The 22,534-nt window shown below is 42.0% G+C and overlaps 3 protein-coding genes across 12 annotated transcripts; all 3 read left to right on the top strand.

Annotated features, from left to right (window-relative positions):
* The first annotated feature begins 114 nt into the window (after positions 1–114).
* Positions 115–4,788, top strand: LOC118118430 (3-keto-steroid reductase/17-beta-hydroxysteroid dehydrogenase 7). Its single transcript, XM_035171650.2, has 10 exons — positions 115–300; positions 1,317–1,520; positions 1,663–1,755; positions 1,893–2,007; positions 2,740–2,934; positions 3,050–3,154; positions 3,264–3,320; positions 3,423–3,521; positions 3,656–3,779; positions 4,175–4,788. The coding sequence occupies exons 1-9, from the start codon at positions 266–268 to the stop codon at positions 3,776–3,778; spliced, it is 1,026 nt and encodes a 341-aa protein (XP_035027541.2). The 5' UTR covers positions 115–265; the 3' UTR covers position 3,779; positions 4,175–4,788.
* A 2,711-nt stretch (positions 4,789–7,499) lies between these two features.
* serbp1b (SERPINE1 mRNA binding protein 1b) lies at positions 7,500–16,213 on the top strand. Of its 10 annotated transcripts, none has more exons than XM_035170257.2 (9): positions 7,500–7,931; positions 8,611–8,818; positions 9,753–9,896; positions 10,221–10,334; positions 11,398–11,472; positions 11,787–11,973; positions 12,520–12,585; positions 12,807–12,998; positions 14,232–16,213. In XM_035170257.2, the coding sequence occupies exons 1-9, from the start codon at positions 7,676–7,678 to the stop codon at positions 14,289–14,291; spliced, it is 1,302 nt and encodes a 433-aa protein (XP_035026148.1). In that variant the 5' UTR covers positions 7,500–7,675; the 3' UTR covers positions 14,292–16,213. The 10 variants fall into 10 exon arrangements, with proteins under 10 accessions (XP_035026148.1, XP_035026145.1, XP_035026149.1 ...); XM_035170254.2 differs by having other exon boundaries at positions 7,510–7,931; positions 9,756–9,896; positions 11,787–11,985; XM_035170258.2 differs by having other exon boundaries at positions 7,512–7,931; positions 11,796–11,973.
* Positions 16,214–17,446: 1,233 nt separating this feature from the next.
* Positions 17,447–22,295, top strand: LOC118117746 (UDP-glucuronic acid/UDP-N-acetylgalactosamine transporter). The gene is made up of 13 exons (XM_035170263.2): positions 17,447–17,710; positions 18,826–18,859; positions 18,954–19,040; positions 19,939–20,006; positions 20,103–20,174; positions 20,270–20,338; positions 20,416–20,518; positions 20,605–20,697; positions 20,814–20,881; positions 21,355–21,433; positions 21,540–21,622; positions 21,710–21,762; positions 21,866–22,295. Exons 1-13 carry the CDS (start codon positions 17,511–17,513, stop codon positions 21,874–21,876), a joined length of 1,020 nt encoding a protein of 339 aa, XP_035026154.2. The 5' UTR covers positions 17,447–17,510; the 3' UTR covers positions 21,877–22,295.
* Positions 22,296–22,534: the final 239 nt, after the last annotated feature.

Here is a 22,534-nt window from a genome sequence, read left to right as displayed (position 1 = left end):
AGTTATTAGAGACGTGCTGCAATGTTTGCGCTCTTCAGCGGTTTGGTCCTCGCTGCTGCCCGTAGTGGAAGCTGATTGGCCGGTTCTTTGCTGACATCCAATCACACCACGGGTAGACCGGCGCATATAGGCTGCTGTGTTTCCACCGGAATCGAACGATGTGCTGACGGTGTCCGGTCACAGAGACTCGTACCTGCCCAGAGGAAGTGTTCAGACCATAGGTTCAGAAACCGTGAGCGTCCACAGCTGAAAACAACCCACAGACATGCAGAGAGTTGTTGTTGTGACCGGAGCCAACAGGTCAGTTTTTACTGAATAATACACACTCGATCTGTGTGTGTGTCTGTGTGTGTGTGTGTGTGACGATGTAAACATTGTAGCTTCACTGTGGGAGTGCACTTTCGTCCTATTGACAGATGAACTTAATCTAAATCCATGATTAGTTGTTGTCATGTTACAGAATTGAAATTGGATCCAATTTTTTTTTATCTGCTATCAAACATACAAAACTCTAAAAATATACACAAAAAAGTATTTAAACACTTTTCCATTTTTAAAATAGTGAAATCAAAAGCAACAAATATTAAATAAAAAAGATAATTGCCATAGCCCCAGTTTGTCATAAAATGTAAGTCTACATTAGAGCCAGACTTGCCAGATGTTGATACTGATATTATTACTTTAAAAATCTAATACTGATATGTTTGCTATATATATATATATATATATATATATATATATATATATATATATATATATAAAGAAAATACTGTATAAAGAACTTGTATTATGAAAAGTATAAAGATATATACATAAATAATATGTTATATTGCGTTGTTTATTCTGTAAAATAAAAACATATCAACAAACATAAAATGCTGATTATCATGAACCAAAGAATATAACTTTAATTAATAACACTGAAAAGAAGTACTCTCTTATCTACAATGATAAAACTCTGCTCTGATATCTGGATAAAATGTTCTTTTATAAAATTCGACTTGGTGTTAATAGTTAGAAACTGATTGCAACTAATATTTTCAATCTGCCTTCATTATTTGTGTTTCAGTTTTGTTCCTCCAGTGAAGTGAAGTGTGTTCAGTGTCAGTGAGATGATCCCTCAGTTCCTCAGTTTGTTTACATGTCAGAATGATAGTGATTGTCTGTCATCTGCTCCTCTCTCTCTTTTACTCTCCATCTCTCTCTACCTCTTGTCCTTTCTCTGTCTCTTTCCCTCTCCTCTCTCTCTCTCTCTTCTCTCTCTCTCTCTCTCTCTCTCTCTCTCTCTGTCTCTCTCTCTCTGTCTCTCTCTGCAGTGGCATCGGCCTGGCGTTGTGCGAGAGGCTGCTGACTGAGGACACCCAGCTCCGTCTGTGTCTGGCCTGCAGAAACATGCAGCGGGCCGAGGCCGCCCGCGACACCCTGCTGACGTCTCACGCCGATGCCCGCGTGGACCTGCTGCACCTGGACGTGGGCTCTGTGGAGTCTGTCCTCGCTGCCGCTCAGGAGGTCAAGGCCAGGTGAGAGACCTTTGGTACACTGACGTTATAACTCTGTTTCCATGACACTGCTGCTTGTTCTCTTCTCTCTATGGTTTTAACCACTATGATAAATGAATTTGAAACTGATTCATCTTTGGTGCACGTTTGTGTTTTTCTACAGATACAGCAGAGTTGACTTTCTGTATCTAAATGCAGGAATTATGCCCAATCCACAAGTGGATGTCAAAGCTTTTTTCAAGGGTCTGTTCTCCACGTAAGTGTCCAAACCAGCCTCCTGACTTTGCAAGATTTTTTAAATTATATGATCTTGCCTTATAGTGCGCTGGCCATATACCACTATATTTTGTTCATGTTTGTGCTCTTATGTAATCATTTCCACTCTCACCACAGGAATGTCGTCAACATGTTCTCAACAGCGGAGGGTCTCTTAACTCAACAGGATCGAGTCAACGCAGATGGACTGCAGGAAGTCTTTGCCACCAACCTCTTTGGTCATTTTCTACTGGTACATACCTCAGATGGTCCTATTAGCAACATAGTGTAGCAGCACCGTATCTGCATATGGACATGTTTGTCAAAAGTAAAACAGATTGCAGGGTCAATGTTCATAATACATTTGTTATATTTGTTATGTATTGATAAAATCAATACATGTGGTTATATACTATTATATCATATAAATACATCATACTAAATAAAAGTAAATTAAAGGTAAATAATGGCAAATGGTAAGTTTCCCCATTGTGGGACTATCAAAGAATAAATGTTATTTACTACACTACTAAAATACTATAGTATATTCTAGAAATATAATTTAGAAAATGTTAAATTATTAAACAACAATATTGTTGTGTAGTTGACTTATGATTTGTGACTTCTCCGGTGAATTATTCACTAGACAAACTCAAGACACCTCATCAATTTGATGCCTGTGAGTGTGTTGTCTTATCTGCAAGTCATAATAAATCAGTATGAAAATGTGAATGTGATTGCACATAAAACATTAAAGAGCCCTTTCTTGCCTTATTACACCAGTTTAAAATAGATACAACAGAATATGTAAATATAATGAGGCAGCTGTTAAGGTCTATAATTACCAGCAGTGTAGTTTAAATGTGTCCTCATATCTGTGATGTATTACAGGGATTGAAATCCTCATTGCCTACGTTTTTAAAATCTCTTGACCTGTTGCTTGATATTCTTATTCATTGATATTCCTTCCTTCTCTGTGTTCCAGATCAGGGAGCTGGAGCCTCTGCTGTGTGAGGCCGGACACACGTCCAGGGTAGTGTGGACCTCCTCCAGTAACGCCCGCCGCTCTGCCTTCAACATTGAGGACCTGCAGCACAGAAATGGGACGGAGCCCTACAGCTCCTCTAAGTACGCTTCAGACCTGCTCAGCTTGGCGCTCAGCAAACACAAGAACAGCCAGGTGTGTTACAATAAACGATCACAAACCATGTTATATTAAAACTAACTTTAAAAGCACCTGTCATTAAACATTTATCTGATATTAAAGTAAGTATTTTTTCTGCTCTTGGTGACAGGGGCTGTTCTCGTCTGTGATATGTCCGGGACTGGTGATGACTAATCTGACCTACGGTATCCTGCCCTCGTTCTTCTGGACTCTCATCATGCCCATCATGTGGCTGGTGAGGGATTTCTTTTTATTATTTAGCTAATTCTGACATGTCTGAACATTGAAGTTACATATGAATTGTCTCATGCTCATGTCGTATATCTTCCCAATGTGCCGAACAGATCAGGATCTTCACCAACACTTTCACACTGACACCCAGCAATGGGGCAGAGGCACTGGTATGTTGTAGTGTGAAGTTCCTATGAGAAATACTTTGAATCATCATATCTCTACAATAGACACATTATTAACATCGATTGCTGCTCTGGTCTGTTCCACAGCACTGGCTGTTTCTTCAAAAGCCTGAGTCTCTGGATCCAAGAGCAAAATATCACAGTTTAACATCAGGCCTTGGAACAAACTACACTCAACCTCGACAGGTGAGTCACATGAGAACATTAGTTGAACAGAGAAAGTGCTCAGACAGTAAAACATAGAAAGATACTGTGATATGCTGCCTGAGATACTCTATTTACATGTGATTAACCTCAGTGTGTTTGTGTTCATGTTTCAGATGGACATTGATGATGACATGTCCGAGGTCCTCTATTCAAAACTTCTTGAACTGGAGAAGGAAGTTAGAAGGAAACTCAGTGAGAGAAACGCTGATGACAAAGCTCAAACTGTACCTCAATGAGGTAGAGTGAATAAAAGTGCTCGTATTCATTATATATGTGTTTTTATATGTGAATAAAACAACCATACTTCTACTACTTCACTCTAGTTCATGTTGGCTACAGGAGATTAAGCTACTTCTGGATTCACTGCACTTGGTGAATCCTGTGAAAATTGGTCAAATGACAGTGAATGAGACATCTAAGCAGTTACATGTATTCATTTGCATATTTTTTTTTTTTTTTAAAGAAGAATTATTGTTAAAATGTAACCTCACTACAGTGCAAACACTCAAACCAGCATGCTGGACCAGTAGGTGGAGATAAAGTCTGTATGAACAATCAGTCAAATACAAGAGAAGAGCATTGGGAAAAATGCTACATCCCCCATAGCTGTATCCTGTTTCCTTTTAAAACAGACGTCTTTCATTACAAACTGTAATTAGCTGTTTGTTTATCGTCTGGTTCCCCCTGAGGTCATTGACTGACCTCCAACACCGACCTCCAACTCAATCATCAGCTGTCATCTGAAGCTCACCACAGATCAATAATGATGATGCACGACGAGGACATGAACTGTTTGTTCAAACAAGTGCTGACATCAGCGATTGACCTTTCAAAATATAAGACATTGGCTAATTCACTAAAGTGATGTGTAACATGACACTTTTGATTCAGTGGTTTGCTCTAACACTTTAAACTAAAAGCAACAGACTGTTGAACTGTTGTTTCATGAGCTGTTCAGGCATGTTCAGCTGCGGGTTATTTTCCTTTTTGCCATCTCTGTTAAAGGTGGATTTGAATTTTCTGATTTTCTACTTTCTCTGGTCTCTTCTTGACTTGTTCTATCATGTATTTTGTAATCCTGTTATAAGTGTGACTTTTCATTTCAGCAGTATAGTTGCAGTCTTCTCTGTTAACATGCCTGGGACAGCGAAAGAGTGGGAATAAGACAAAAAAACTTCATGAGTTGGAAGCCTTTCCCAAAAGCATTGTAGGAAATTCCTGAAATAAACTGATAGACACTTCTGTCCACCGCGTCCTTCTCCTTCTCCACACTGGTCGGATCAGTCGTTGCAACATAACAGTTCAAGAAAGGACACACTTTTATATCTCAACTGCATCTCTGAACACCACAGTACTGGAGCAGTAACGTGGTGATAATGAACAGAGATATCCTTCCAAAACCAAGGAGTGAATATATTGATAAATGTGTTCTGCAGGGAATGAAGAAGCCTTAATAAATATGTGATGGTATTCATAAAAAAAAAAAAAAAAACACTGTTCCTTAGCAACAGCATACAGGCTCTGTGCAAGCTGCATTGTGGGAAAAAGAAAACCTTTAGCTAGACCATGTTGTGGGTCTGCTCCCTGTGAGTGTTTCATCTGACTATAACTAATGCTGCTGATTATGATAATGCATGAGGTCCATCTTAGCATCAACACTATATTCTAATGTTGTTGGATTGTGTGATATTAAGCATAAAAACAAAAGACTGATTTGATAATGAGATATATTTTGTTTCTCCCTGTCATTAATAACACTTAAACAAAGAGGTACGGAGCTGTCAGGAAAATCCTCCACGAGGACACCCAATATGTAAACAAATATATTTAGCACATCATGACATATCTGAGCCTCGCCACTGTTATCTGGTCTGCAGATCAACACAATAATTGTTGTGTTGTAAACAGTGTGTCTGTTCACCCATGTTGAGGAAGAGGTCATTGGAAAAGCTTCACTGCCCTCTATTGGTAAAACAAGTAAGACATTCATACCTGTACGTGCCCTGCATGTTGTATGGAGGTAATAACACGGTAGGTGAGAGTAGAGCTATTTGTGGCCGGAGGGAACTAAAAAGATTCCTGTTCATAATTCTGTGCCGCGTCTGATGCTGTTTATTACAGACGTTACAGGCTTGGTGGGACTGACACTGACACACACTGGGGTTAAGTCATAATATAGACTTTGTTTATGACTGCAAGCTGGGAAGTTTAGAAGTGTACGTAAGCAGGACACCTTCAGGATAAATAGTGCACTAGGTCATATTTTATTTTCTCCGTCTGCATCTCAGAGCCAGGCCTCTTGTTGCTGGGCCTGGCTCTGATTTGTCTCTTGAGTTAATTTCTCATCAGGATTGAACTTCTTTAATGGTGTTTCTGAAGATGTACGGTGAGGTCTCTGTGGCCTTTGGATCCGGGGGGGGGGGGTCGATGACGCGGGTTTGTCACTGTCCAAAGTTTATCAGAATAAACAGGTTTTAAAACACGAGCAGGATCAATAGGTGAACAAATGTTACTCTGGGTTTAACAGAGGATATGTGCCAAACTATTTCTTGGCTGAGTGCTCACTGAAGTCTTGTTGTCGCTGTGGTTGTCAGACATCTTGTGGAAAAGAAATAGTCCAACACATAATGCACAGTAGAACCACAACATTTCATTTGACAGTTCGTTTTTTGTGCAGATTAAATGATCTGGCTTCGGATTTACTGTGCAGAAATAATATTGGTCACCATCTTTTCATCCAATGCTCAGCAAAAAAGCAAATGGTGGGGAAATATCTAACATCTAAAAATCGAATGTACATGCTGACAGTCAAACCAAAATGCAAAAAGTACAATAAAAGCAGTTACATATCACCCCAAATGGAAGGGAACAGACAGCAGCCTGCGTCATTATAAGTCCTGTCAAAATGCTCAATATCCGTATGAGATACAGACTGTCAATGTTCAGCTTATCACTAAATCAGAGACCGGATGGCAACTCTGTCTCCTAACACTAGACAGAGCACATCTAATCTAAAGCATCATGCAGAGGCCTCCGGACCTCTCAGATCAACCATCTGTGAAACATATTTCAGGTCAGGCATAATATAAACCATTGACAATTTTAAAAGGTATTAGACTGTGTATAAGTAACAAAATCCATCACATGCAGATATATAGTGTTTCCTTGAAGAAATGTATATCTGTGTTCTGCTGTGAGACAAGCATGGAATATTTATTTGATTACATACATGAACATGTATGTGTCATGATCTAATCATGTGGTTTATATGATGCTGATTTCCGGCAGACTCACCATTCTCCGAAAATGTAATCTACTGAGAGCAGTGTAGATATTGGTGTTATCTATTCTGACAAGGAAACACAAATGTGTCTGAGTTCTGCTGTGAGACAAACATGGAATATTTATTTAACCACATACATGTTCATTTCTGTCATATCCTTTTGTTTCCTACAGTATTATGTGATTTATATAAACCAGAGGCTTGTTTCCTGCAGACTCACCACGGATCAGACTAATCTTAAATCCGCTGGAAGCAGTGCAGACATATATATTGTCTCCTTGTTGAAGTCTGCGTTCTGCTGTGAGACAAACATGGAATATTTATTGACATGCATGTACATTTCTGTCATACTCTGTTGTTTCCTGTAGTGTTATGGTTTCCTGCATCACTCACCAGTCTAATGTTAAATCTACTTGGAGATATATATGTTTCCTTATAGAAATGTGTTAGATAATGGTGGAATATTTATTGTATTGCATGCATGTTCATTTCTGTCATACTCTGGTGTTTGCCACAGCATTATGTGCTTTATATAAACCAGAAGCTCGTTTCCTGCAGTCGCACCACTCATTAGTCCAAAGTTAAATCCCCTGGGATGCCTCCTCCTGTGTAACATCCAGTGCCATATTAAAGCAGGATTAGAGCAGGAGGACATGACACTTACATAATGTCAATAAAAACATTGCGGCCGCCGCGTGCTCACATTGGTGCGCGCGGCGCGGTGTCCCGGATGGTGCTCGCACCGGAAGAGAAGGGGCAGCTCTCCCAGCCATCTTGTGGCCGCATCCCGCGATTCGTTCGCATCAAGCCTCGTAGAATCGGAGGTGAATCCCGCTGAAGGGGCGCCATCATGCCCGGACACCTGCAGGAAGGCTTCGGCTGCGTCGTGACCAACCGGTTCGACCAGCTATTGGACGACGAGTCGGACCCGTTCGAGATCCTGAAGGCCGCCGAAAACAAGAAGAAGGAGGGGGCCGCCGCGGGCTCCGCCAAGTCCGCGGCGCAGGCAGCCAAGCAGCCGAAGAAGGAGTCCCAGAAGGACCGGAAGAACCCGCTGCTGGACAAGAAGGAGGAGAGCCAGCCCCCCGTCCCCCTGAAGAAAGAAGGTGAGCGTCTCCTCTTCTGCTGCCCCTGTGTCCTGCGTGTTTACCCGGGTCTGTCCTGTGCAGCTCCGTTAGCTGCGGTGTTAGCCGCCGCTGGTCCGAGCCAAACACAGCCCGAGGGCAACATGGACCCTGTCCTGCTGCGGGTAGAGGACACGCCGGTCCGTCCTCACAGGCCGAGGACGCACACAGGCGGGTGTCAGCAGCGTCACCGTGCAGCTCCGGTGGAGTCCTCTGTGCAGACCGAGCCGGTGTTGTGTCGCAGAAACGGTTTCCACTGGAGAGGAAGGTGTCGTGTTACTGTCCGCTGGAGGATGCTCCGGAGGAGGATGCTCCGTGCACCGGCTGCAGGCTGCACGGAGCTCTGCAGGATGCTCACCTGTGAGCGGGACAGAGCGCACGGAGCACACCGCTGTTTGTTGTGATGGTGTCTTCTCACTGTGAATGCTGCATATTGGTTGAGCTCAGTGGTGTCTAAAATACCAGTGAGTTTACGGACAGACACTGGGAACTAAGTGCATTAACAGTTGCACTGCTAATGTAAAGCTGCTGAGGTGACGCTCAGTACAGCAGGAGCTTAAACGGCTCCTTTCCACGACAGCTCCTCTGTGCAAATTATGTGAAACAGTAAGCAAGACTGTAACTCTGAGTTTACTCCATCTGACTCCTGTGTGATCTGCAGGAATCAGGCGGGTGGGCCGGAGACCGGACCAGCAGGGCCAGCCCGGTTCCCAGCACCAGGGCGGCCAAGGCGGCCAGGGCGGCCAGGGTGGCCAGGGCGAAGGGCGACCCGGGGACAAGAGGCCGGACAGGAGACCTCCCCGAGAGCGCCGCTTCGAGAAGCCCGCCGAGGACAAGCCCGAGGGAGCTGGCGAGTTCTCAGCAGACAAGTGGGTAGCTGTGATGAGTGATGAAACGCCGATTTAAACATGCTGATAAGCACAAGGCCGTCTGGTGCTATCACAGGATCAGTGCGAGGCTGTGGGCAGGAAGCGTCAATTTGATCTTAACTCACCTAACCTCAGCAGCGCAACCATCAGTGAACTGCATGGTTCTGATGCTGGACTGCTCTTTGACATTTAAGCTAACACACAACGTTTTTACAAAAAGTGCAGATCCCCTCTGCAGATAACAGCATGTTTGCACACTTGTTAATCTAGTGTCTCTTTGGCTTGTGCACAACCGGTATTAACCTGCGTCTCAGGTGATCTGATCAGACTGGAACAGCTCCAAGTACAGGTGTAAATATACCCAAGATGCATTGCAGGCACATTTGAGATCTGATCACTTAGACCACATTCAGAGGGGGTCTGGGACGCATGTGGCCACATTCTCTTGAAAGTGTGAACTAAACACTGATGTTGTCGTTTCTCAATATTAGAAATGATTGATACTATTTTTCCCTTCCTGATGATTCAGATACCTGGTTGTTGTGTATAGGCCGATGCAGAACACTGATCCAATACCTGTTCATTTAAATGCATGACAACTTATATAACGTATTTTAACAGCTGTATGCTAATAACCCTGTATGGAAGTGTAAATGATTGGTGCATAGATGTGCGTACTCGCTGATGCCTCACCCGGCGGTAGACATTGCTTTATTGACATTGACAACAGACCCAGGTGTCATCGTCAGACTCCAAACATGAACACATTTGCTCTTTTCAAACAGAAATGCTGTACATGCGTATTCGCACACAGAGCGGAGAAGTGAGGTCACAAGCGGTCACTGGAGACGCATTCTAACGCCAGGTGTGAACATGACGTGAGCCGTCCACTTACGATTGCCGGGAATCAATTAACATGCGCTTCTGTTTCCAGCAGGCCTCCTGGAGACCGGCCCCCTAGAGGGCGTGGTGGCGGCCGGGGTGGGCGTGGTGGAAGAGGACGGGGCATGGGCCGGGGGGACGGCTTCGACTCCCGTGGGAAACGGGACTTTGAGCGACACAGCGGCAGTGACAAATCGTGAGTCAGTCCTGAACTTAGACTTTAGCAGAGCAGGGAATCTAAAAATAGAACTGACTCGTCAACAAAACTGTGTTGTTGTCAGGAGATTATTTGTTGGGTCTCTTTAACACAAAGTTGTCAAAAATCCAGTGACACTGTTCACAAACCAAACAACACAAAGACTCACTGACCTCTGCAGAGGCCAGTGAGTATTAATGTCTGCAGATCAGGATCAGCTGTATTCATTTTTCCCAAGTTATGTTCACTAACCTACTTTTCACTACAGACTACAGAGTTGTTGTTGGTTTTCGAACTACTCCCACTGTGACTATTTTCATCCAGCATCCATCCCGGTGTGTCTCCTCCTGTCTGTTCTCACTCCAGCAATCAGAAGGTTGAGGAGAAGCGCAGTGGCAGCGGCCCACACAACTGGGGCAACGTGAAGGAAGAAGTGAGGTGAGCGTTCACAAACAGACACACACACGGCCTGTTTGTCTGAGCTGTGCGCTGTCTGCACAACAATGGGGCACATCTCAAATTAGCCCAGACTTTGCTCACTGTGGTGGGTCCAGATAGAGTCAGTTTAACTTATGATGCACCACTTATCTGCTGTTTAGAGTGTTGATACCCAGGCTGGGTTCAGACAAAAGGTTTTGGGGTCAGGTTTGGTCACATTGGCCTGGCTACCTGCTGGATTTCTTTACACTGCACATGCCTGTAATCGAGGAAAACCTTGGGCTTGGGTCGGGGTCAGGCGTAAAAAGATGCCTCGCTTAGTTTCCTCTTGGGCTCGGCTGGGTTTGGACAGAAAAGCCCCGCCACACTCAACTGCCAGTCCTGGATCGCTTTTCTTGCTCATCATAGTTGTTGGGTGTGAGGTAACATGACGCTTTAGGAAACCACACTTTAAATATTTACAAAAAAATCATTAAATTTAAATGCGTCCCCAAAGCAGTAATTTAAGTAAGCTACACATACGAACAGGGGGAGGGGTTTAACCTGCTTGGCTTACTCGTTCAGTGTTTTGAAAAACATGAACAAGAGAATGGAATCTACCAGATGTCCTTGTCAGAGCTGCTAAATAAAGTGTTTAACAATTTTCCTGACTTTCAGACATTTGTCGTTGACGTTTGATTGGCTTGTTTTGTGTTGTTTTATGACATCAGCATATGACATTGGATTTGTTTACATAGGGTTGTAATTGTTCTTACTCACAATTACTTAAATACTGGTTGTTGTTTTTATGTGCCCATTTGATGGACTTATTTAAGGTTTAATTTAAACCTGTATTTTAGGAAGTTTTCATTGTAAAACAAAAACTTCCTTTAGTGAACCACTTCCTTCTTCAATGATAATGTTGCACATTGGATACGTTGTTGGTGCTATATATATATAAAATGTAAATTTAAAACTTGATTAAAATATCTTCGTTTGGGTCAATACTTTTTAACAATTCTATGATTATAAGTCGTGTCAAATAGTCTGTATTGACCAGGTGCCTGTGTGACTTTGTTCCCAGTGAGACTGAACAGCCTGCCGCCCCGGAGACGACCCCAGAGGGAGAGGAAACTGCACCTGCCAGCTCTGAGAACAAGTGAGCATGCACTTTCTGTCAGATGACGAGTTGTCGGGTGATATTTGGATGTTCAGGAAAGAAATATCATCTGTTTACGTAAATGCCAGGAAAGGTAGCTTGAAGCTGCAGAGCACAATCGGCACAATGTGATCTCTTCCTTCAGGTTTTATAAGACGTCCTTTGTCACAAACTGTTCTGCATTCTCCTCACACAGCTGTGGTGGATTTGGGATAAACATTGTTACTGACCTTTTGGCCCTCGGGATTAGAGCAGGTATAGAGCTAAGAGGATCTGCGGCTTTACGTTTAAATTTGCTGCATTGTTGTGTGCGGGCTTCCCAGGGAGAACGAGGCGGAAGAGGTGAAAAACGAAGGCCCCAAAGAAATGACCCTGGACGAGTGGAAGGCCATGCAGGACAAGGAGCGCACCAAGGTGGAGTTCAACATCCGTAAGCCCAACGAGGGCGCTGACAGCCAGTGGAAGAAAGGATATGTGCTGCACAAGTCCAAGAGCGAAGACGTATGTATCGAGGTGTGTCGTGACTGCTGAACAGAAACTTTTTCTTCTGTTGTTTTTACCGTGACCAGAAACATCCCCCAGCCTTTTACAAATTTTACATTATTCCAAATACTATTATTTGTGGTTATTTACATTTTTAAGCATAAACCAAAAGGAAAGACCACAGGAAATATGGAGTTTTGAAAACATAGAAAGTTGTGCACAGATAATATTTAAAAAAAATTGTTCTCTGAGGCATTGTACTCAAACGTGTGTGTGCATGACAGAAAGTTAATGATAATTCAGATGGGGAGTATTTTGCAACAGTTTTCGACACAGTGCTGTCGCTCTTCTGAGAAAAAAGAGCTGCGTTAAACGGTGACAGCGCGGAGACTTTCCTGTTTGGCTTTTCCTTGAATTTGATGCATTTAAATGGAACATTTCTGGCTGGACTCCAGGGACACACGCTCAGGTTTCTGTGGAGGTCACTTTGTCTTTCTCACAAGCTGAGGTGACATCACACGTGTAAATACGCCTGCTCTCATGTTTCTCGTGTTCAATTTTCAGAAGCCTGCCGGTGCTTTGATTGACGCCCCAGAGATTGAACCAGAAGCTCCACCAGTTTACCAGAAGGTGCCTGCAGCTCTCACACTGCTCATTCATCCACACAGACTATGAAAACATTTGGGGGGTAATTGTTATTCTATTTTGGGCAGAGGAAATAAAGAATCTAAAGGTACTGTACTAAACGATACACACTATAACATATACCTCATGTTCACTCGCATTACTAAATACAAAACAAATGGAATGCAGTTAATCTCCTAACATACTTCCACATCTTCTCTTGTCAGCCACCCGGCCCCACCGACGAGTCCAGCGACCACCATTTCCGCAAACCAGCCAACGACATCACATCCCAGCTGGAGATCAACTTTGGAGACCTGGGCCGCCCTGGCCGCGGGCGTGGGGGGGCACGCGGAGGCAGGGGGGGCCGCGGCGGGGGAGGCACCAGGCCGGCACGCGGGGGAGGACGGCCCGAAAAGGTAACAATGAAAGCTGCGAGCAACAACAAAGGTTTAGTGTCCCGCACAAAAGATTCGGCTCACTGACTGAACGGGCTGCAAAATCACTGACGTGGAAAACCTGCTGCGGAAAACTGAAGCCCTGAAATAACAGACCAGCGAACACATGCTCCACTGTGGAAAACTCTCACTGACCTCATGACAGTGGTGGTTTTTTTGTGTGAATCCGAGTTCACAATTTTTATAGTGTCAAACTGTGAAGTACTTAAAGCTATCATCAAATGCTTATTTGGACTCGCAGGGTTTAAAGCGGTGCATCACTCTGATGTATTTCCGGCAGTCAGATTCCACAGAGGCAGAGCACTTTGCCTGCTCGGCTCCTGTTGGTGTGCATTTCCTGTGTGGGAGTTTAGCCTGTACCGGAAGCCACCCTGCAGAGAAATGGTGCAGGAAGTTCAACTTGTTGAGAGGCCCTGTGTCAGAGCAGTGTAGAGCTGGAGGAGGCAGGGATGGGACACAATGAGCCTGGCAACTGTATGAAACTGTAGAAGTAGAACGCAATAATATAATTGAAAGGATAATGGGCAGTAAATGATTCTAAAGTAAATGTTCATGAAGTGAAGGGATGTTAAGCTACACACTCGGCTTCTCTTTTGCCCTTTTCGCACGAAAATCTATAGGAAGTGACCACAAGCTGCCGCACCAAACATCCGACGATTATATTTTAACTTAATATTTAACATTTTGAAAATCACTGTGTACATTTTATGCAAACTAATATCAGATGCCCCCAAACCATGTTTTAAAAATAAGATGTGATGAAATGGAATTTCTTACATCATATACTGTATATTTGTTTTAATATAATAATCTGCAACAAATGTTCTGTATTGCAATGGGTTATATAAACATTATATTGATATTGCTCCTTATACTAAGACACTAGCTACAATAAAGGGGCTTTGTTGGATTTGCATTAAGTTATCACTAAGATTTCAAAGTAACAAGTAATGCCAGTATTGCATTATTATTATTATTATTATTATTATTATTAGAAGTTACAGGGCAGATGAGCTCAGGGAAACTATGGAGTTGACAGTTAATTGTCTTTGGGTTCAACAAAATGAGCATCAGCCTTCACACACACTTTGTAATAAGATCCATTGTTAACTTTTAAACCATTGATTGACCATAGCAGCTCGACTGATGTATAAGCCCAGTTAACCTTGTCCTGGTTCTTGTGTCTCCCTCCAGGCGAGCGGCGTGTCAGTCCCCAACGTGGATGATCCTGAGGCCTTCCCAGCTCTGGCCTAGGGGCTCATTTTCCACCACCAGCCCACCCATCAGCCCTTCCGGGGGCCCCCTCCTCTACGAGGCTTGCATGCTTACCACATCTTCCAAGTATATAAGAAAACAGAAAAAAAAAAAAGATTTTAATGACAACAAAAAAAAAGACTGTCATCCCATACCATCCACACCACCAGAGGACAAAAATTTTACCCGTTTTAAAGGAGAACAAAAGACAAAAAAAGGCGGAAAAAGGACCTCTTGTTACACTGAAGTTTTGTATTTAGGAACATGAAAGCAGGGATGTTTTCATACTTTTTCTTTTTTTTCAGAGATTATGCATACATCAGTGATCATTCTTTTCGTGCTGCTTGAATTTATGAATTTATTCATTTCTGCAATTAGGTTGAAGTGTGTGCGTGTGTGTGTGTGTATCTCTTCCCCCTGAAGCTTTTGTGCTTTTTCCCCCCCTCCTCCTGACTTCAGCTCAGTATTACGGGATCATCTTAGAAAAAGACTTTCTACTGGAGTTTTTTTTTTTTTTTCCAGTAAATACACACTGATGTGGTAGGGATTCACTACATAGAAAACTTGTACTAGATATCTGAAGTATGGCTTAACTTGCATTTAAAGTGTAATTACTCTGATCCTGACTACCCACCCACCCGTTTGCGAGGCACAAGTTCAGGATGGGTAACCAGGCAAAGAGACTTCCTACTAAAGCTTGGTATTTTTCAGCTTGTTGTGCAGTGGAAGTAAATGCCTTTTCCTGTTTTATTTAATTTTTTGATAGCTTGCCTTTTATTTGGTGGACCAGTGGTTAGTAATGCTTTGTATCCCCTGATCCAGATGTGCTACCTGTGTTTTCAGGGTGTCCCAGGGCCCAATGTATATCTTTAGGCTGGTCCTCTTAGGTCATACAGACTGTACTACTTGTAACTTCAGGACCACTAAGCAAATATTGTATTGTGTGTGTGTGTGTGTGTGAGTGTGAGTGTGTGAGAGAGTGAGACTGTATTGAAGAGTGTGAGGCTGAATGTGTGAATTTGACAGCTGTTAACTTAGAATTTTAAGTATTCCTCCGCTAAGAACTTGCCATTCTCCAGCAGTAGACTGCACGTTCCGGCCTGAAGTAGTTCATACTGTGTTTTGAAAAGTGATTGTTGAAATCTATGCGAGAACGATAGACTGTGGACATATCTAGCACTTACAGTATCTGTAATATTTTTTCAGATCTCAAAGCACTTGGGTTTTATCAGCAACAATCCTCTGAAGATTGTGTTTTTATTTTCCCTTTTCCTTCTGTGAACCATAATTGCTGTTTTTTATTTTATTTTTTGGTATTTTATCAGTGCAGCAGCACCAATGCATAATTTGTCTGAAAGAAATGTCCGCTGTCATCGTGGAGCAATCACGAGCTACAGAATGTATTGTAATGTTGCTTGTAGCCACCTGTGTCAGTCATTTCCAGTGAGCTTTTATTTTTATGAAGTGGGTACATTCCACATTTGGGGGGGGGGTGGTTGTACTGAAGACATTAGGGAGTGAGTTCAAAGCTTTACATGCTGTGCGCTGCGGTGACTCGCTGGTGATGCACTGATACAGACGGCTGCAAAAGTTTTCTCGTGCGACTGTTTGAGCCACGTGACGGCGAAAGTTTCTCTTGCAAACATCCCTGTTCTAATAAATCGCTTTAGAGGTGTTACATGTACTCTGCCGGTGGCTGTCGGGGGTGTTTTAAAATCCATACTGTGAATTTAAAAGGTGTAAAAGATGCTGATGACTCTTCATTGGCTTCAAAACACTGAGGTGGTGGTGGTGTGTTTCAGGCCGGCAGTATTCCCTGTTGATCCTATATGGACTTGAGTGAGACGTAAGCAGTGCAGAGAGGTTTGATTTACACTCAGTTACAGTTTTTAGGCAGCCCTGCAATAAACCTTCATCTGTGATGTTGACTCAGCTTAATGGACTGTGAATCTACCAGTTATATCTCTTGTATCTATTAAATATATAATTGTTTGGATAATATAACTCAAATTAATTCAACACCTAGAACAAAGATTCACCAATTCCTGAATATTATAACCTTGACGGTGGGATTTACTGTAGGACTGATGTATTGGACTTGTAGCTAGCTGTAGCTAACATACTGACTGATTCGAGAATTTAATCAACTGACCTTTATTTCACAAAGTAATTCCCATATTAAGTATATACTCTAAGTTTGCATTTTTTATTATGTAGGTATGAAGTTTTGTTTCTTTAGAGAGATTTTAGTTTCAACTCTAGTTTGAAAGGTATAGATTGTGTTAGCTGGGTGATATATGAGGAAATAAGTTTGTCCCACATTCACTAAATATCCTTCAATGTCAAGTGCATGTGAATCGATTTGATTTAACGAGTAGGGATAAGGGGTAAAAGGGAGGAAAACAGGAAAGGTCAGTTGTCTGAATCTATAATAAACTCAATTTATTAAGCACATAACATAGCGCCTTACAATGGCAACAAACTTAAACAGTCACATCAGCAAAATAGATAAAATCATTCGGTATGTGAAAACAAAAATTGGGAAATGGAAACTGAGCTGAAGAAGGGGCTGTAAAGACATGATCTCCTCAGGCTGTTGTTCCAGAGCTTCGGGGCCTTCGCTGCCAAACAACAGAATTGTAAAGCATCAACTCCAGAGGAAAAAAGAAATGGAGATGGAATAAAATCTGTTTGGATGAGCTGAGGAATGTCTGAATGAAAACTCTCCATATGAGAGTTCCATATATAAGCCAAGGAGCTGGGACACAACAAAGAACCAACTTCCACAATGAGGGAGATAACATTATGGTATTACAGAATAAAACATAAATGAATAAAGTACCTACTAAGAAAACAGGAGAGCGATGGATTTATATAAAAAAGAAAACAAAGGTACACAAGAGTTAAAAAAGCAAGGACTGGATTTTTTTTAACCTTTTAGTTGTTTTTCCCTTTCAGTGAAATAGAGTAGTTTGCAAAGTTATGCATAAATACTGTTATTCTATTAATTTGATGGATATAATGGTTTCCCAGAATAATATAAGATTGACTGTTTATGAAATGTTTACATCCAGTTAATTTACGTCATAAAATCAAGATAGTTAACTTCCTCCCTCTTCCGTCTTCGCCGACGGAACTTCCTATCACTGAGGCGTCAGATGCCGTTGTGCGCATGCGCAGCAGGACCCGTGGTCTCCTGTTGAAACCTCCCAGGTATTAATGGCTGAGCTCCGCAGACATCGACATGAGCCCGGAGACAGAGGCGCATCGGCCGGGGGACAGTCCTCCGGGGCCCGGGGAGACGGCTCCGGTGAGGGCGGCTCCTCCTCGGTGACGCTGAAGCTTCTGGCCGCGGTGTTTTACGGAGTCAGCTCGTTCCTCATCGTCATTGTCAACAAGAGCGTCCTGAGCAGCTACAGGTACAAAGTTCAAAGTTCAAGTCAGAGGAAGCCAGTTCTCCACTTGGGTGTTATTATGTGACTGGTGTTACTCTAACGATGAGCTGGTGGAGAGGACACGTTGACTGTTGGAGCTGTGAGGACTGTCAGTGGGTTGTTCTACCTGCACCAACATCTCCCTTCAGCAACCTCCATGTTTCTGTCTCATTTTCACAGAGTTCAGACCATTTAGTTCAGTGAAATCATCAGTTCAACAACTTGAACAAGTGGAAGTCTGCAGTTCTTACAACAAAATGTACCTAAAGTAAGATGATGTAACTTCAGAAAGAAATAACACAGCATCCATCTCACTAAGTTAATGTTGAGTTCAGAAACCACATATTTTCACTTCACGTTTCCACAATTAAAACTTAAAATGCAACCTCATGCGTTATGATATTGCTGGAAAATTACGTCAAAACAGAAATTTTCATATCCGCATGAGTTATATAATATAACGTAGAGTCAATAATCAAAGTAAAGTACAAGAACGTCAGTGAAAATCATAGCTTCCACAGTAAGTAGTATACAGTACTGTGCAGTCATTGATTACATTTACTGCATTTGTGTTGGTTCAGAACCAAACATCCTTGTTTACATTTGTGTAGAGTTTTTATTTTATCTTTTACAATTAGGAAAAAAACATCAGGATGTTAAAAGGCCAAACTTGTGTCACGTGTTTAATCTCAGGTTGTAGGAAGTAAACCAGACGTTAACATGCAGCTAAGAAGCATTAATGAAATGTAATAATTACCTCCAAGAAAGAGTTTATGTTTTCTTCTGTTTGTATGTGAGTTAGTAGGATTATTAAAAAGACTACTGCACAGATTTCCAAGAACCTTGGGTCAGAGAAGAACCCGTTGAATGTTGCTGCAGATCCAGAAACATTTTCCTTTATTTCCCAGGGAATAATTCCTGAATCTTGATAAAAAGAATCAGGCATATTTAGAGAACTTAATTATTCATGTTTGTGTGGAATTTGTTTATTTATTATTTATTTACTGTTGGGTCTTGTCAGAATTTATTCAAACTGTTCTGGTTAAATATTTGTATTCAGTCACTTTCTTCATTCTCACCACTGTCGACGTGTTTTACAGGTTTCCATCGTCAACATGTGTCGGAATCGGCCAAGTAGGTTTGTCTTAAGTGGAGTCAACGTTTTTTCCTCTGCTCTTGAACAAACACTGATGTGCTCCACTTCCTCTCCCTGCTTCCACGAGTGCAGATGCTGGCCACAGTCGTAGTTCTGAGGACGGGGAAGATGTTGGGCATCATCTCATTTCCAGATCTGGATCTGAGTATACCAGGCAAGGTGCGCAGTGAATTCTATGAGCTGATACCATAGGAGATAATGAAGTTGTTCCCAAAACTATTATCTGCAACACACTATTAAAGGGCCATGTTGAAGATTGAAAACATTTTGAGTATAAAGTCGTAGTTTAAAGAGAAAAAGTCACAATATTTTGAGAATAAATCTGTAATTTCATTTGATTTTACAAGAACGTCAATCAAATTGTATCTCTACAGCCCATATTTTACAGATCACAATAAGTCTCATAGGGGGGAACAAGGTGTAACATCATCTGCCCTTAACACCAAACTAGAGTGAGGAAAAACACTTTCTTTAAATAGAAAAAAGTCATAATATTATGAGAATAAAGTTGTAATTTAATTAGATAAAAAGTCCTATTACCAGAATAATAATATGAGAATTCAGTCACAATATCATGCGAATAGAGTTGTTCTTTTATGAGAAAGAAGTCGTCTTATTTACATAATAAAGTCAATACTGAATTTTGAAACAATATATTAAATATTGGAAAATTACTAAAATAAAGAAAACATTTTGGGATATAAGCAGTAAGGGAGAGCTCGCTGGAGTTCAACTGCTTCTGGATCCAAACTGTTGATGACTAATCTCCTTGTTTCTTGAGAAACTATGAAACCTCTGTGAAAATCACTCAGATGTAACCGACCATAACCTCTCAGTCGACCACTGCCAAACATTTCCTCCTCCACTAAAGAGGCAATTCCTTCCTAGTCTGTGTGATTCTTTTCTTTAGAGTTTCTCACACAATCTTTTCAAAGCCCTGATACTTATGATGATGTGAGAGACAGATCTTCTGATATCCCCCCCTCTAATATGACAGATTTTTTTCCTCCTTTAAATTGCCCTAATACTCCATTTTCTGTGCTTCCTTCCGTTCCAGATGTTCCCACTGCCTCTGCTGTATGTCGGGAATCAGATATCAGGACTCTTTGGGACACAGCGACTCAAGTGAGAGCTTGTCCTACATTATTATTTAATATTATTTTCCTGAAATGTACTTTTAAACAGAATCATTTGACTCTGAATCATTTCTCCATCTCCTAGTTTGCCTATGTTTACAGTCCTGAGGAGGTTCAGTATTTTTCTCACCATGGTGTTTGAGGGATTCTTGCTGAAGTAGGTTCAATGTTTCATGTTTCCTCTTTTTACAATTTAACCAAGATGTTTTCACACGTGCAAATTAATGCTTTAGATATTTCCTCTCCTCGCAGGAAGACTTTCTCTGTGTCGGTGAAAATGACCGTGTTCACCATGATCTTCGGTGCTTTCATCGCCGCCAGGTAAGTGCCCCACATACCCTGTACCCGTGTGCTGATATTCAAACCCAGGCCGCGTGTCTCACTCTGGGGTTTTACAGCTCTGATATAGCGTTTGACCTTGAAGGGTACGTCTTCATCATGCTGAACAACGTCCTGACGGCGGCCAGCGGGGCGTACGTGAAGCAGAAACTTGACTCTCAGGTGAGCAGAGCGGTTAAATCTCATCCCGCGGCGCCTCTTGTTCTTTCAATTGTTTCCTGAAGAGTTGTGTGCTGCTGTTCACACAGGAGCTGGGCAAATTTGGGCTTCTGTACTACAATGCCCTGATCATGATTTTCCCCACTACGGCGTATGCCTACTACTCAGGGGACTTACAAATGGTAAGATGTGGTTTTCTAACATGAGTTTATGTATAATTTACTTCCTGACGACTTGAGTCAGTCCTGAGGGTCTCTGTCATGTGTGTGTGTGTGTGTGTTTGTGTATTTGTGTACAGGGGCTGGAGTATGACGGATGGTCCGAGCAGCTGTTTGTTGTGCAGTTTGTGCTCTCCTGTGTCATGGGGTAACTTCTACTGCCATTATTTGTTCATGGATATCATCGACTTGTCTATAAAGATGGACGGCATCACAGCTCACGGCCTCACATAGAGCATAAATCCTGTCTCCTCCATGTTAGTGGATGGGACATGGTGCAAACTAAAAATCAAAGGGCGCATCAACTAAAGTTTTCTGTCTATGTAGGTGGTTCAAATCACTGATGTTTGTCCAAGTGTTACTTTATCAGAAAAGTTTGGTTTTAATTCATTATCGATGCTGTAAAACCAGGATGAAACATCACGATCGACAGCTGAGATTGGCTCGTGATTGGTCGACCACATGTGTCCGTGGAACCTCGTAGCTAAATGCGCAAGGTGTTAGCGTTCATCTCTGGATAGTGGGAGGAAGTGGAGAAACGTCGTCCATGTTTATATACAGATCTATAATGTAAACCCTCATCGCTGCTCTTGTGTAATTCGTCTCCCATCTGTCATACAGCTTCGTTTTGATGTACTCCATCATGCTGTGCACGCAGCACAACTCAGCGCTCACTACCTCCATCGTGGGCTGCATCAAGGTGGGTCATTTAACGCCGGTGCTGCCCTCTATTGGCTGAGTCACGAATGCAGATGTGTGAAGTGACTCTCTCTCTCTCTCTCTCTCTGTGTGTGTGATTGCTGCAGAACATTGTTGTGACCTACATTGGAATGGTGTTCGGTGGAGATTATATTTTCACCTGGACAAACTTTATAGGTCTGAACATCAGGTAAGACTCGGAGCATTTGACTGATTCTGTTTGAGGAGCTGATATTTTCTGTCTAAGAACAGATTGTGTCATCTTTGTTTCTCACAGCATCGCCGGGAGCCTGGTGTACTCCTTCATCACCTTCACACAGGAGCGAGCGAGTAAGAACTGCTTCAATAATGTCGATGGTAAAATTCACTATAACTGTCCGATCTGGTTATGTCTGTTTCCTGACGATTACTTTTTTGCATCCAATTTGAACAGAAAAGGCGTAAACACAGAGTCCCGACCCGACGCTGGAGTACGTCCAGAGCACATTTCATCTCCGAGCACTGTACATAGATGCATGTATATACATACAGTATATATATATATATATGTATATATATATGTATGTATATATGTATATATGTATGTATGTATATATATATATGTATATATATATGTATGTATATATACACATCTAATTTTAAAACATTCCTTTTACATGTTTTACAAACATCTCCTGTATTTTGTCAGCTCGTGCATTTTTTTTGCTATTTTACAATCATTAAGTTATTTGTTGAGACACTATTATCAGCTTTTATGTGTATGATTATGACAAAGAGCCTTAACTTTTATACAATTACATTTCACAATGACATGGACATTTTTATATTTGAGAAATTAATAAAAATTTAAGTATAGATTTAAATTGTTTGTACCTTTTTCAATTCACACATGGTATATGTGAGGATTATTGTGAAAGACTATAATGCTTACACGTCTTTTAAATTGAAAAGTTACTTTGGGTGGCTATGGCTCAGGAGGTAGAGCGGGTCATCCACTAACCAGAGGGTGGGTGACTCGATTCCTGGGCAAGATACTGAACCCCAAATTGCCCCTGATGGCTGTGCTGTGTGTGATAGAGAAAGTGCTGCTGTTTTGAGTGGT

This window comes from Hippoglossus stenolepis, chromosome 11 (assembly GCF_022539355.2).
Source record: "Hippoglossus stenolepis isolate QCI-W04-F060 chromosome 11, HSTE1.2, whole genome shotgun sequence".
In the NCBI taxonomy this organism is placed as follows: Eukaryota; Metazoa; Chordata; class Actinopteri; order Pleuronectiformes; family Pleuronectidae; genus Hippoglossus; species Hippoglossus stenolepis.
This window is presented reverse-complemented; position numbering and strand designations above follow the sequence as displayed.

Bases quoted from the DNA above. Each gene is read 5' to 3' on its own strand.
- LOC118118430 (XM_035171650.2), top strand. From the start codon at position 266: ATGCAGAGAGTTGTTGTTGTGACCGGAGCCAACAG. The intron at 2,008-2,739 runs GTACATACCTCA...TCTGTGTTCCAG, and splicing joins TCTTTGGTCATTTTCTACTG to ATCAGGGAGCTGGAGCCTCT. The intron at 3,522-3,655 runs GTGAGTCACATG...TTCATGTTTCAG, and splicing joins ACTACACTCAACCTCGACAG to ATGGACATTGATGATGACAT.
- serbp1b (XM_035170253.2), top strand. From the start codon at position 7,676: ATGCCCGGACACCTGCAGGAAGGCTTCGGCTGCGTCGTGACCAACCGG. The intron at 11,986-12,519 runs GTGTGTCGTGAC...TTCAATTTTCAG, and splicing joins GCGAAGACGTATGTATCGAG to AAGCCTGCCGGTGCTTTGAT. The intron at 12,586-12,806 runs GTGCCTGCAGCT...TTCTCTTGTCAG, and splicing joins CTCCACCAGTTTACCAGAAG to CCACCCGGCCCCACCGACGA.
- LOC118117746 (XM_035170263.2), top strand. From the start codon at position 17,511: ATGGCTGAGCTCCGCAGACATCGACATGAGCCCGGAGACAGAGGCGCA. The intron at 20,007-20,102 runs GTGAGAGCTTGT...TCCATCTCCTAG, and splicing joins TTTGGGACACAGCGACTCAA to TTTGCCTATGTTTACAGTCC. The intron at 20,339-20,415 runs GTAAGTGCCCCA...GGGGTTTTACAG, and splicing joins GGTGCTTTCATCGCCGCCAG to CTCTGATATAGCGTTTGACC.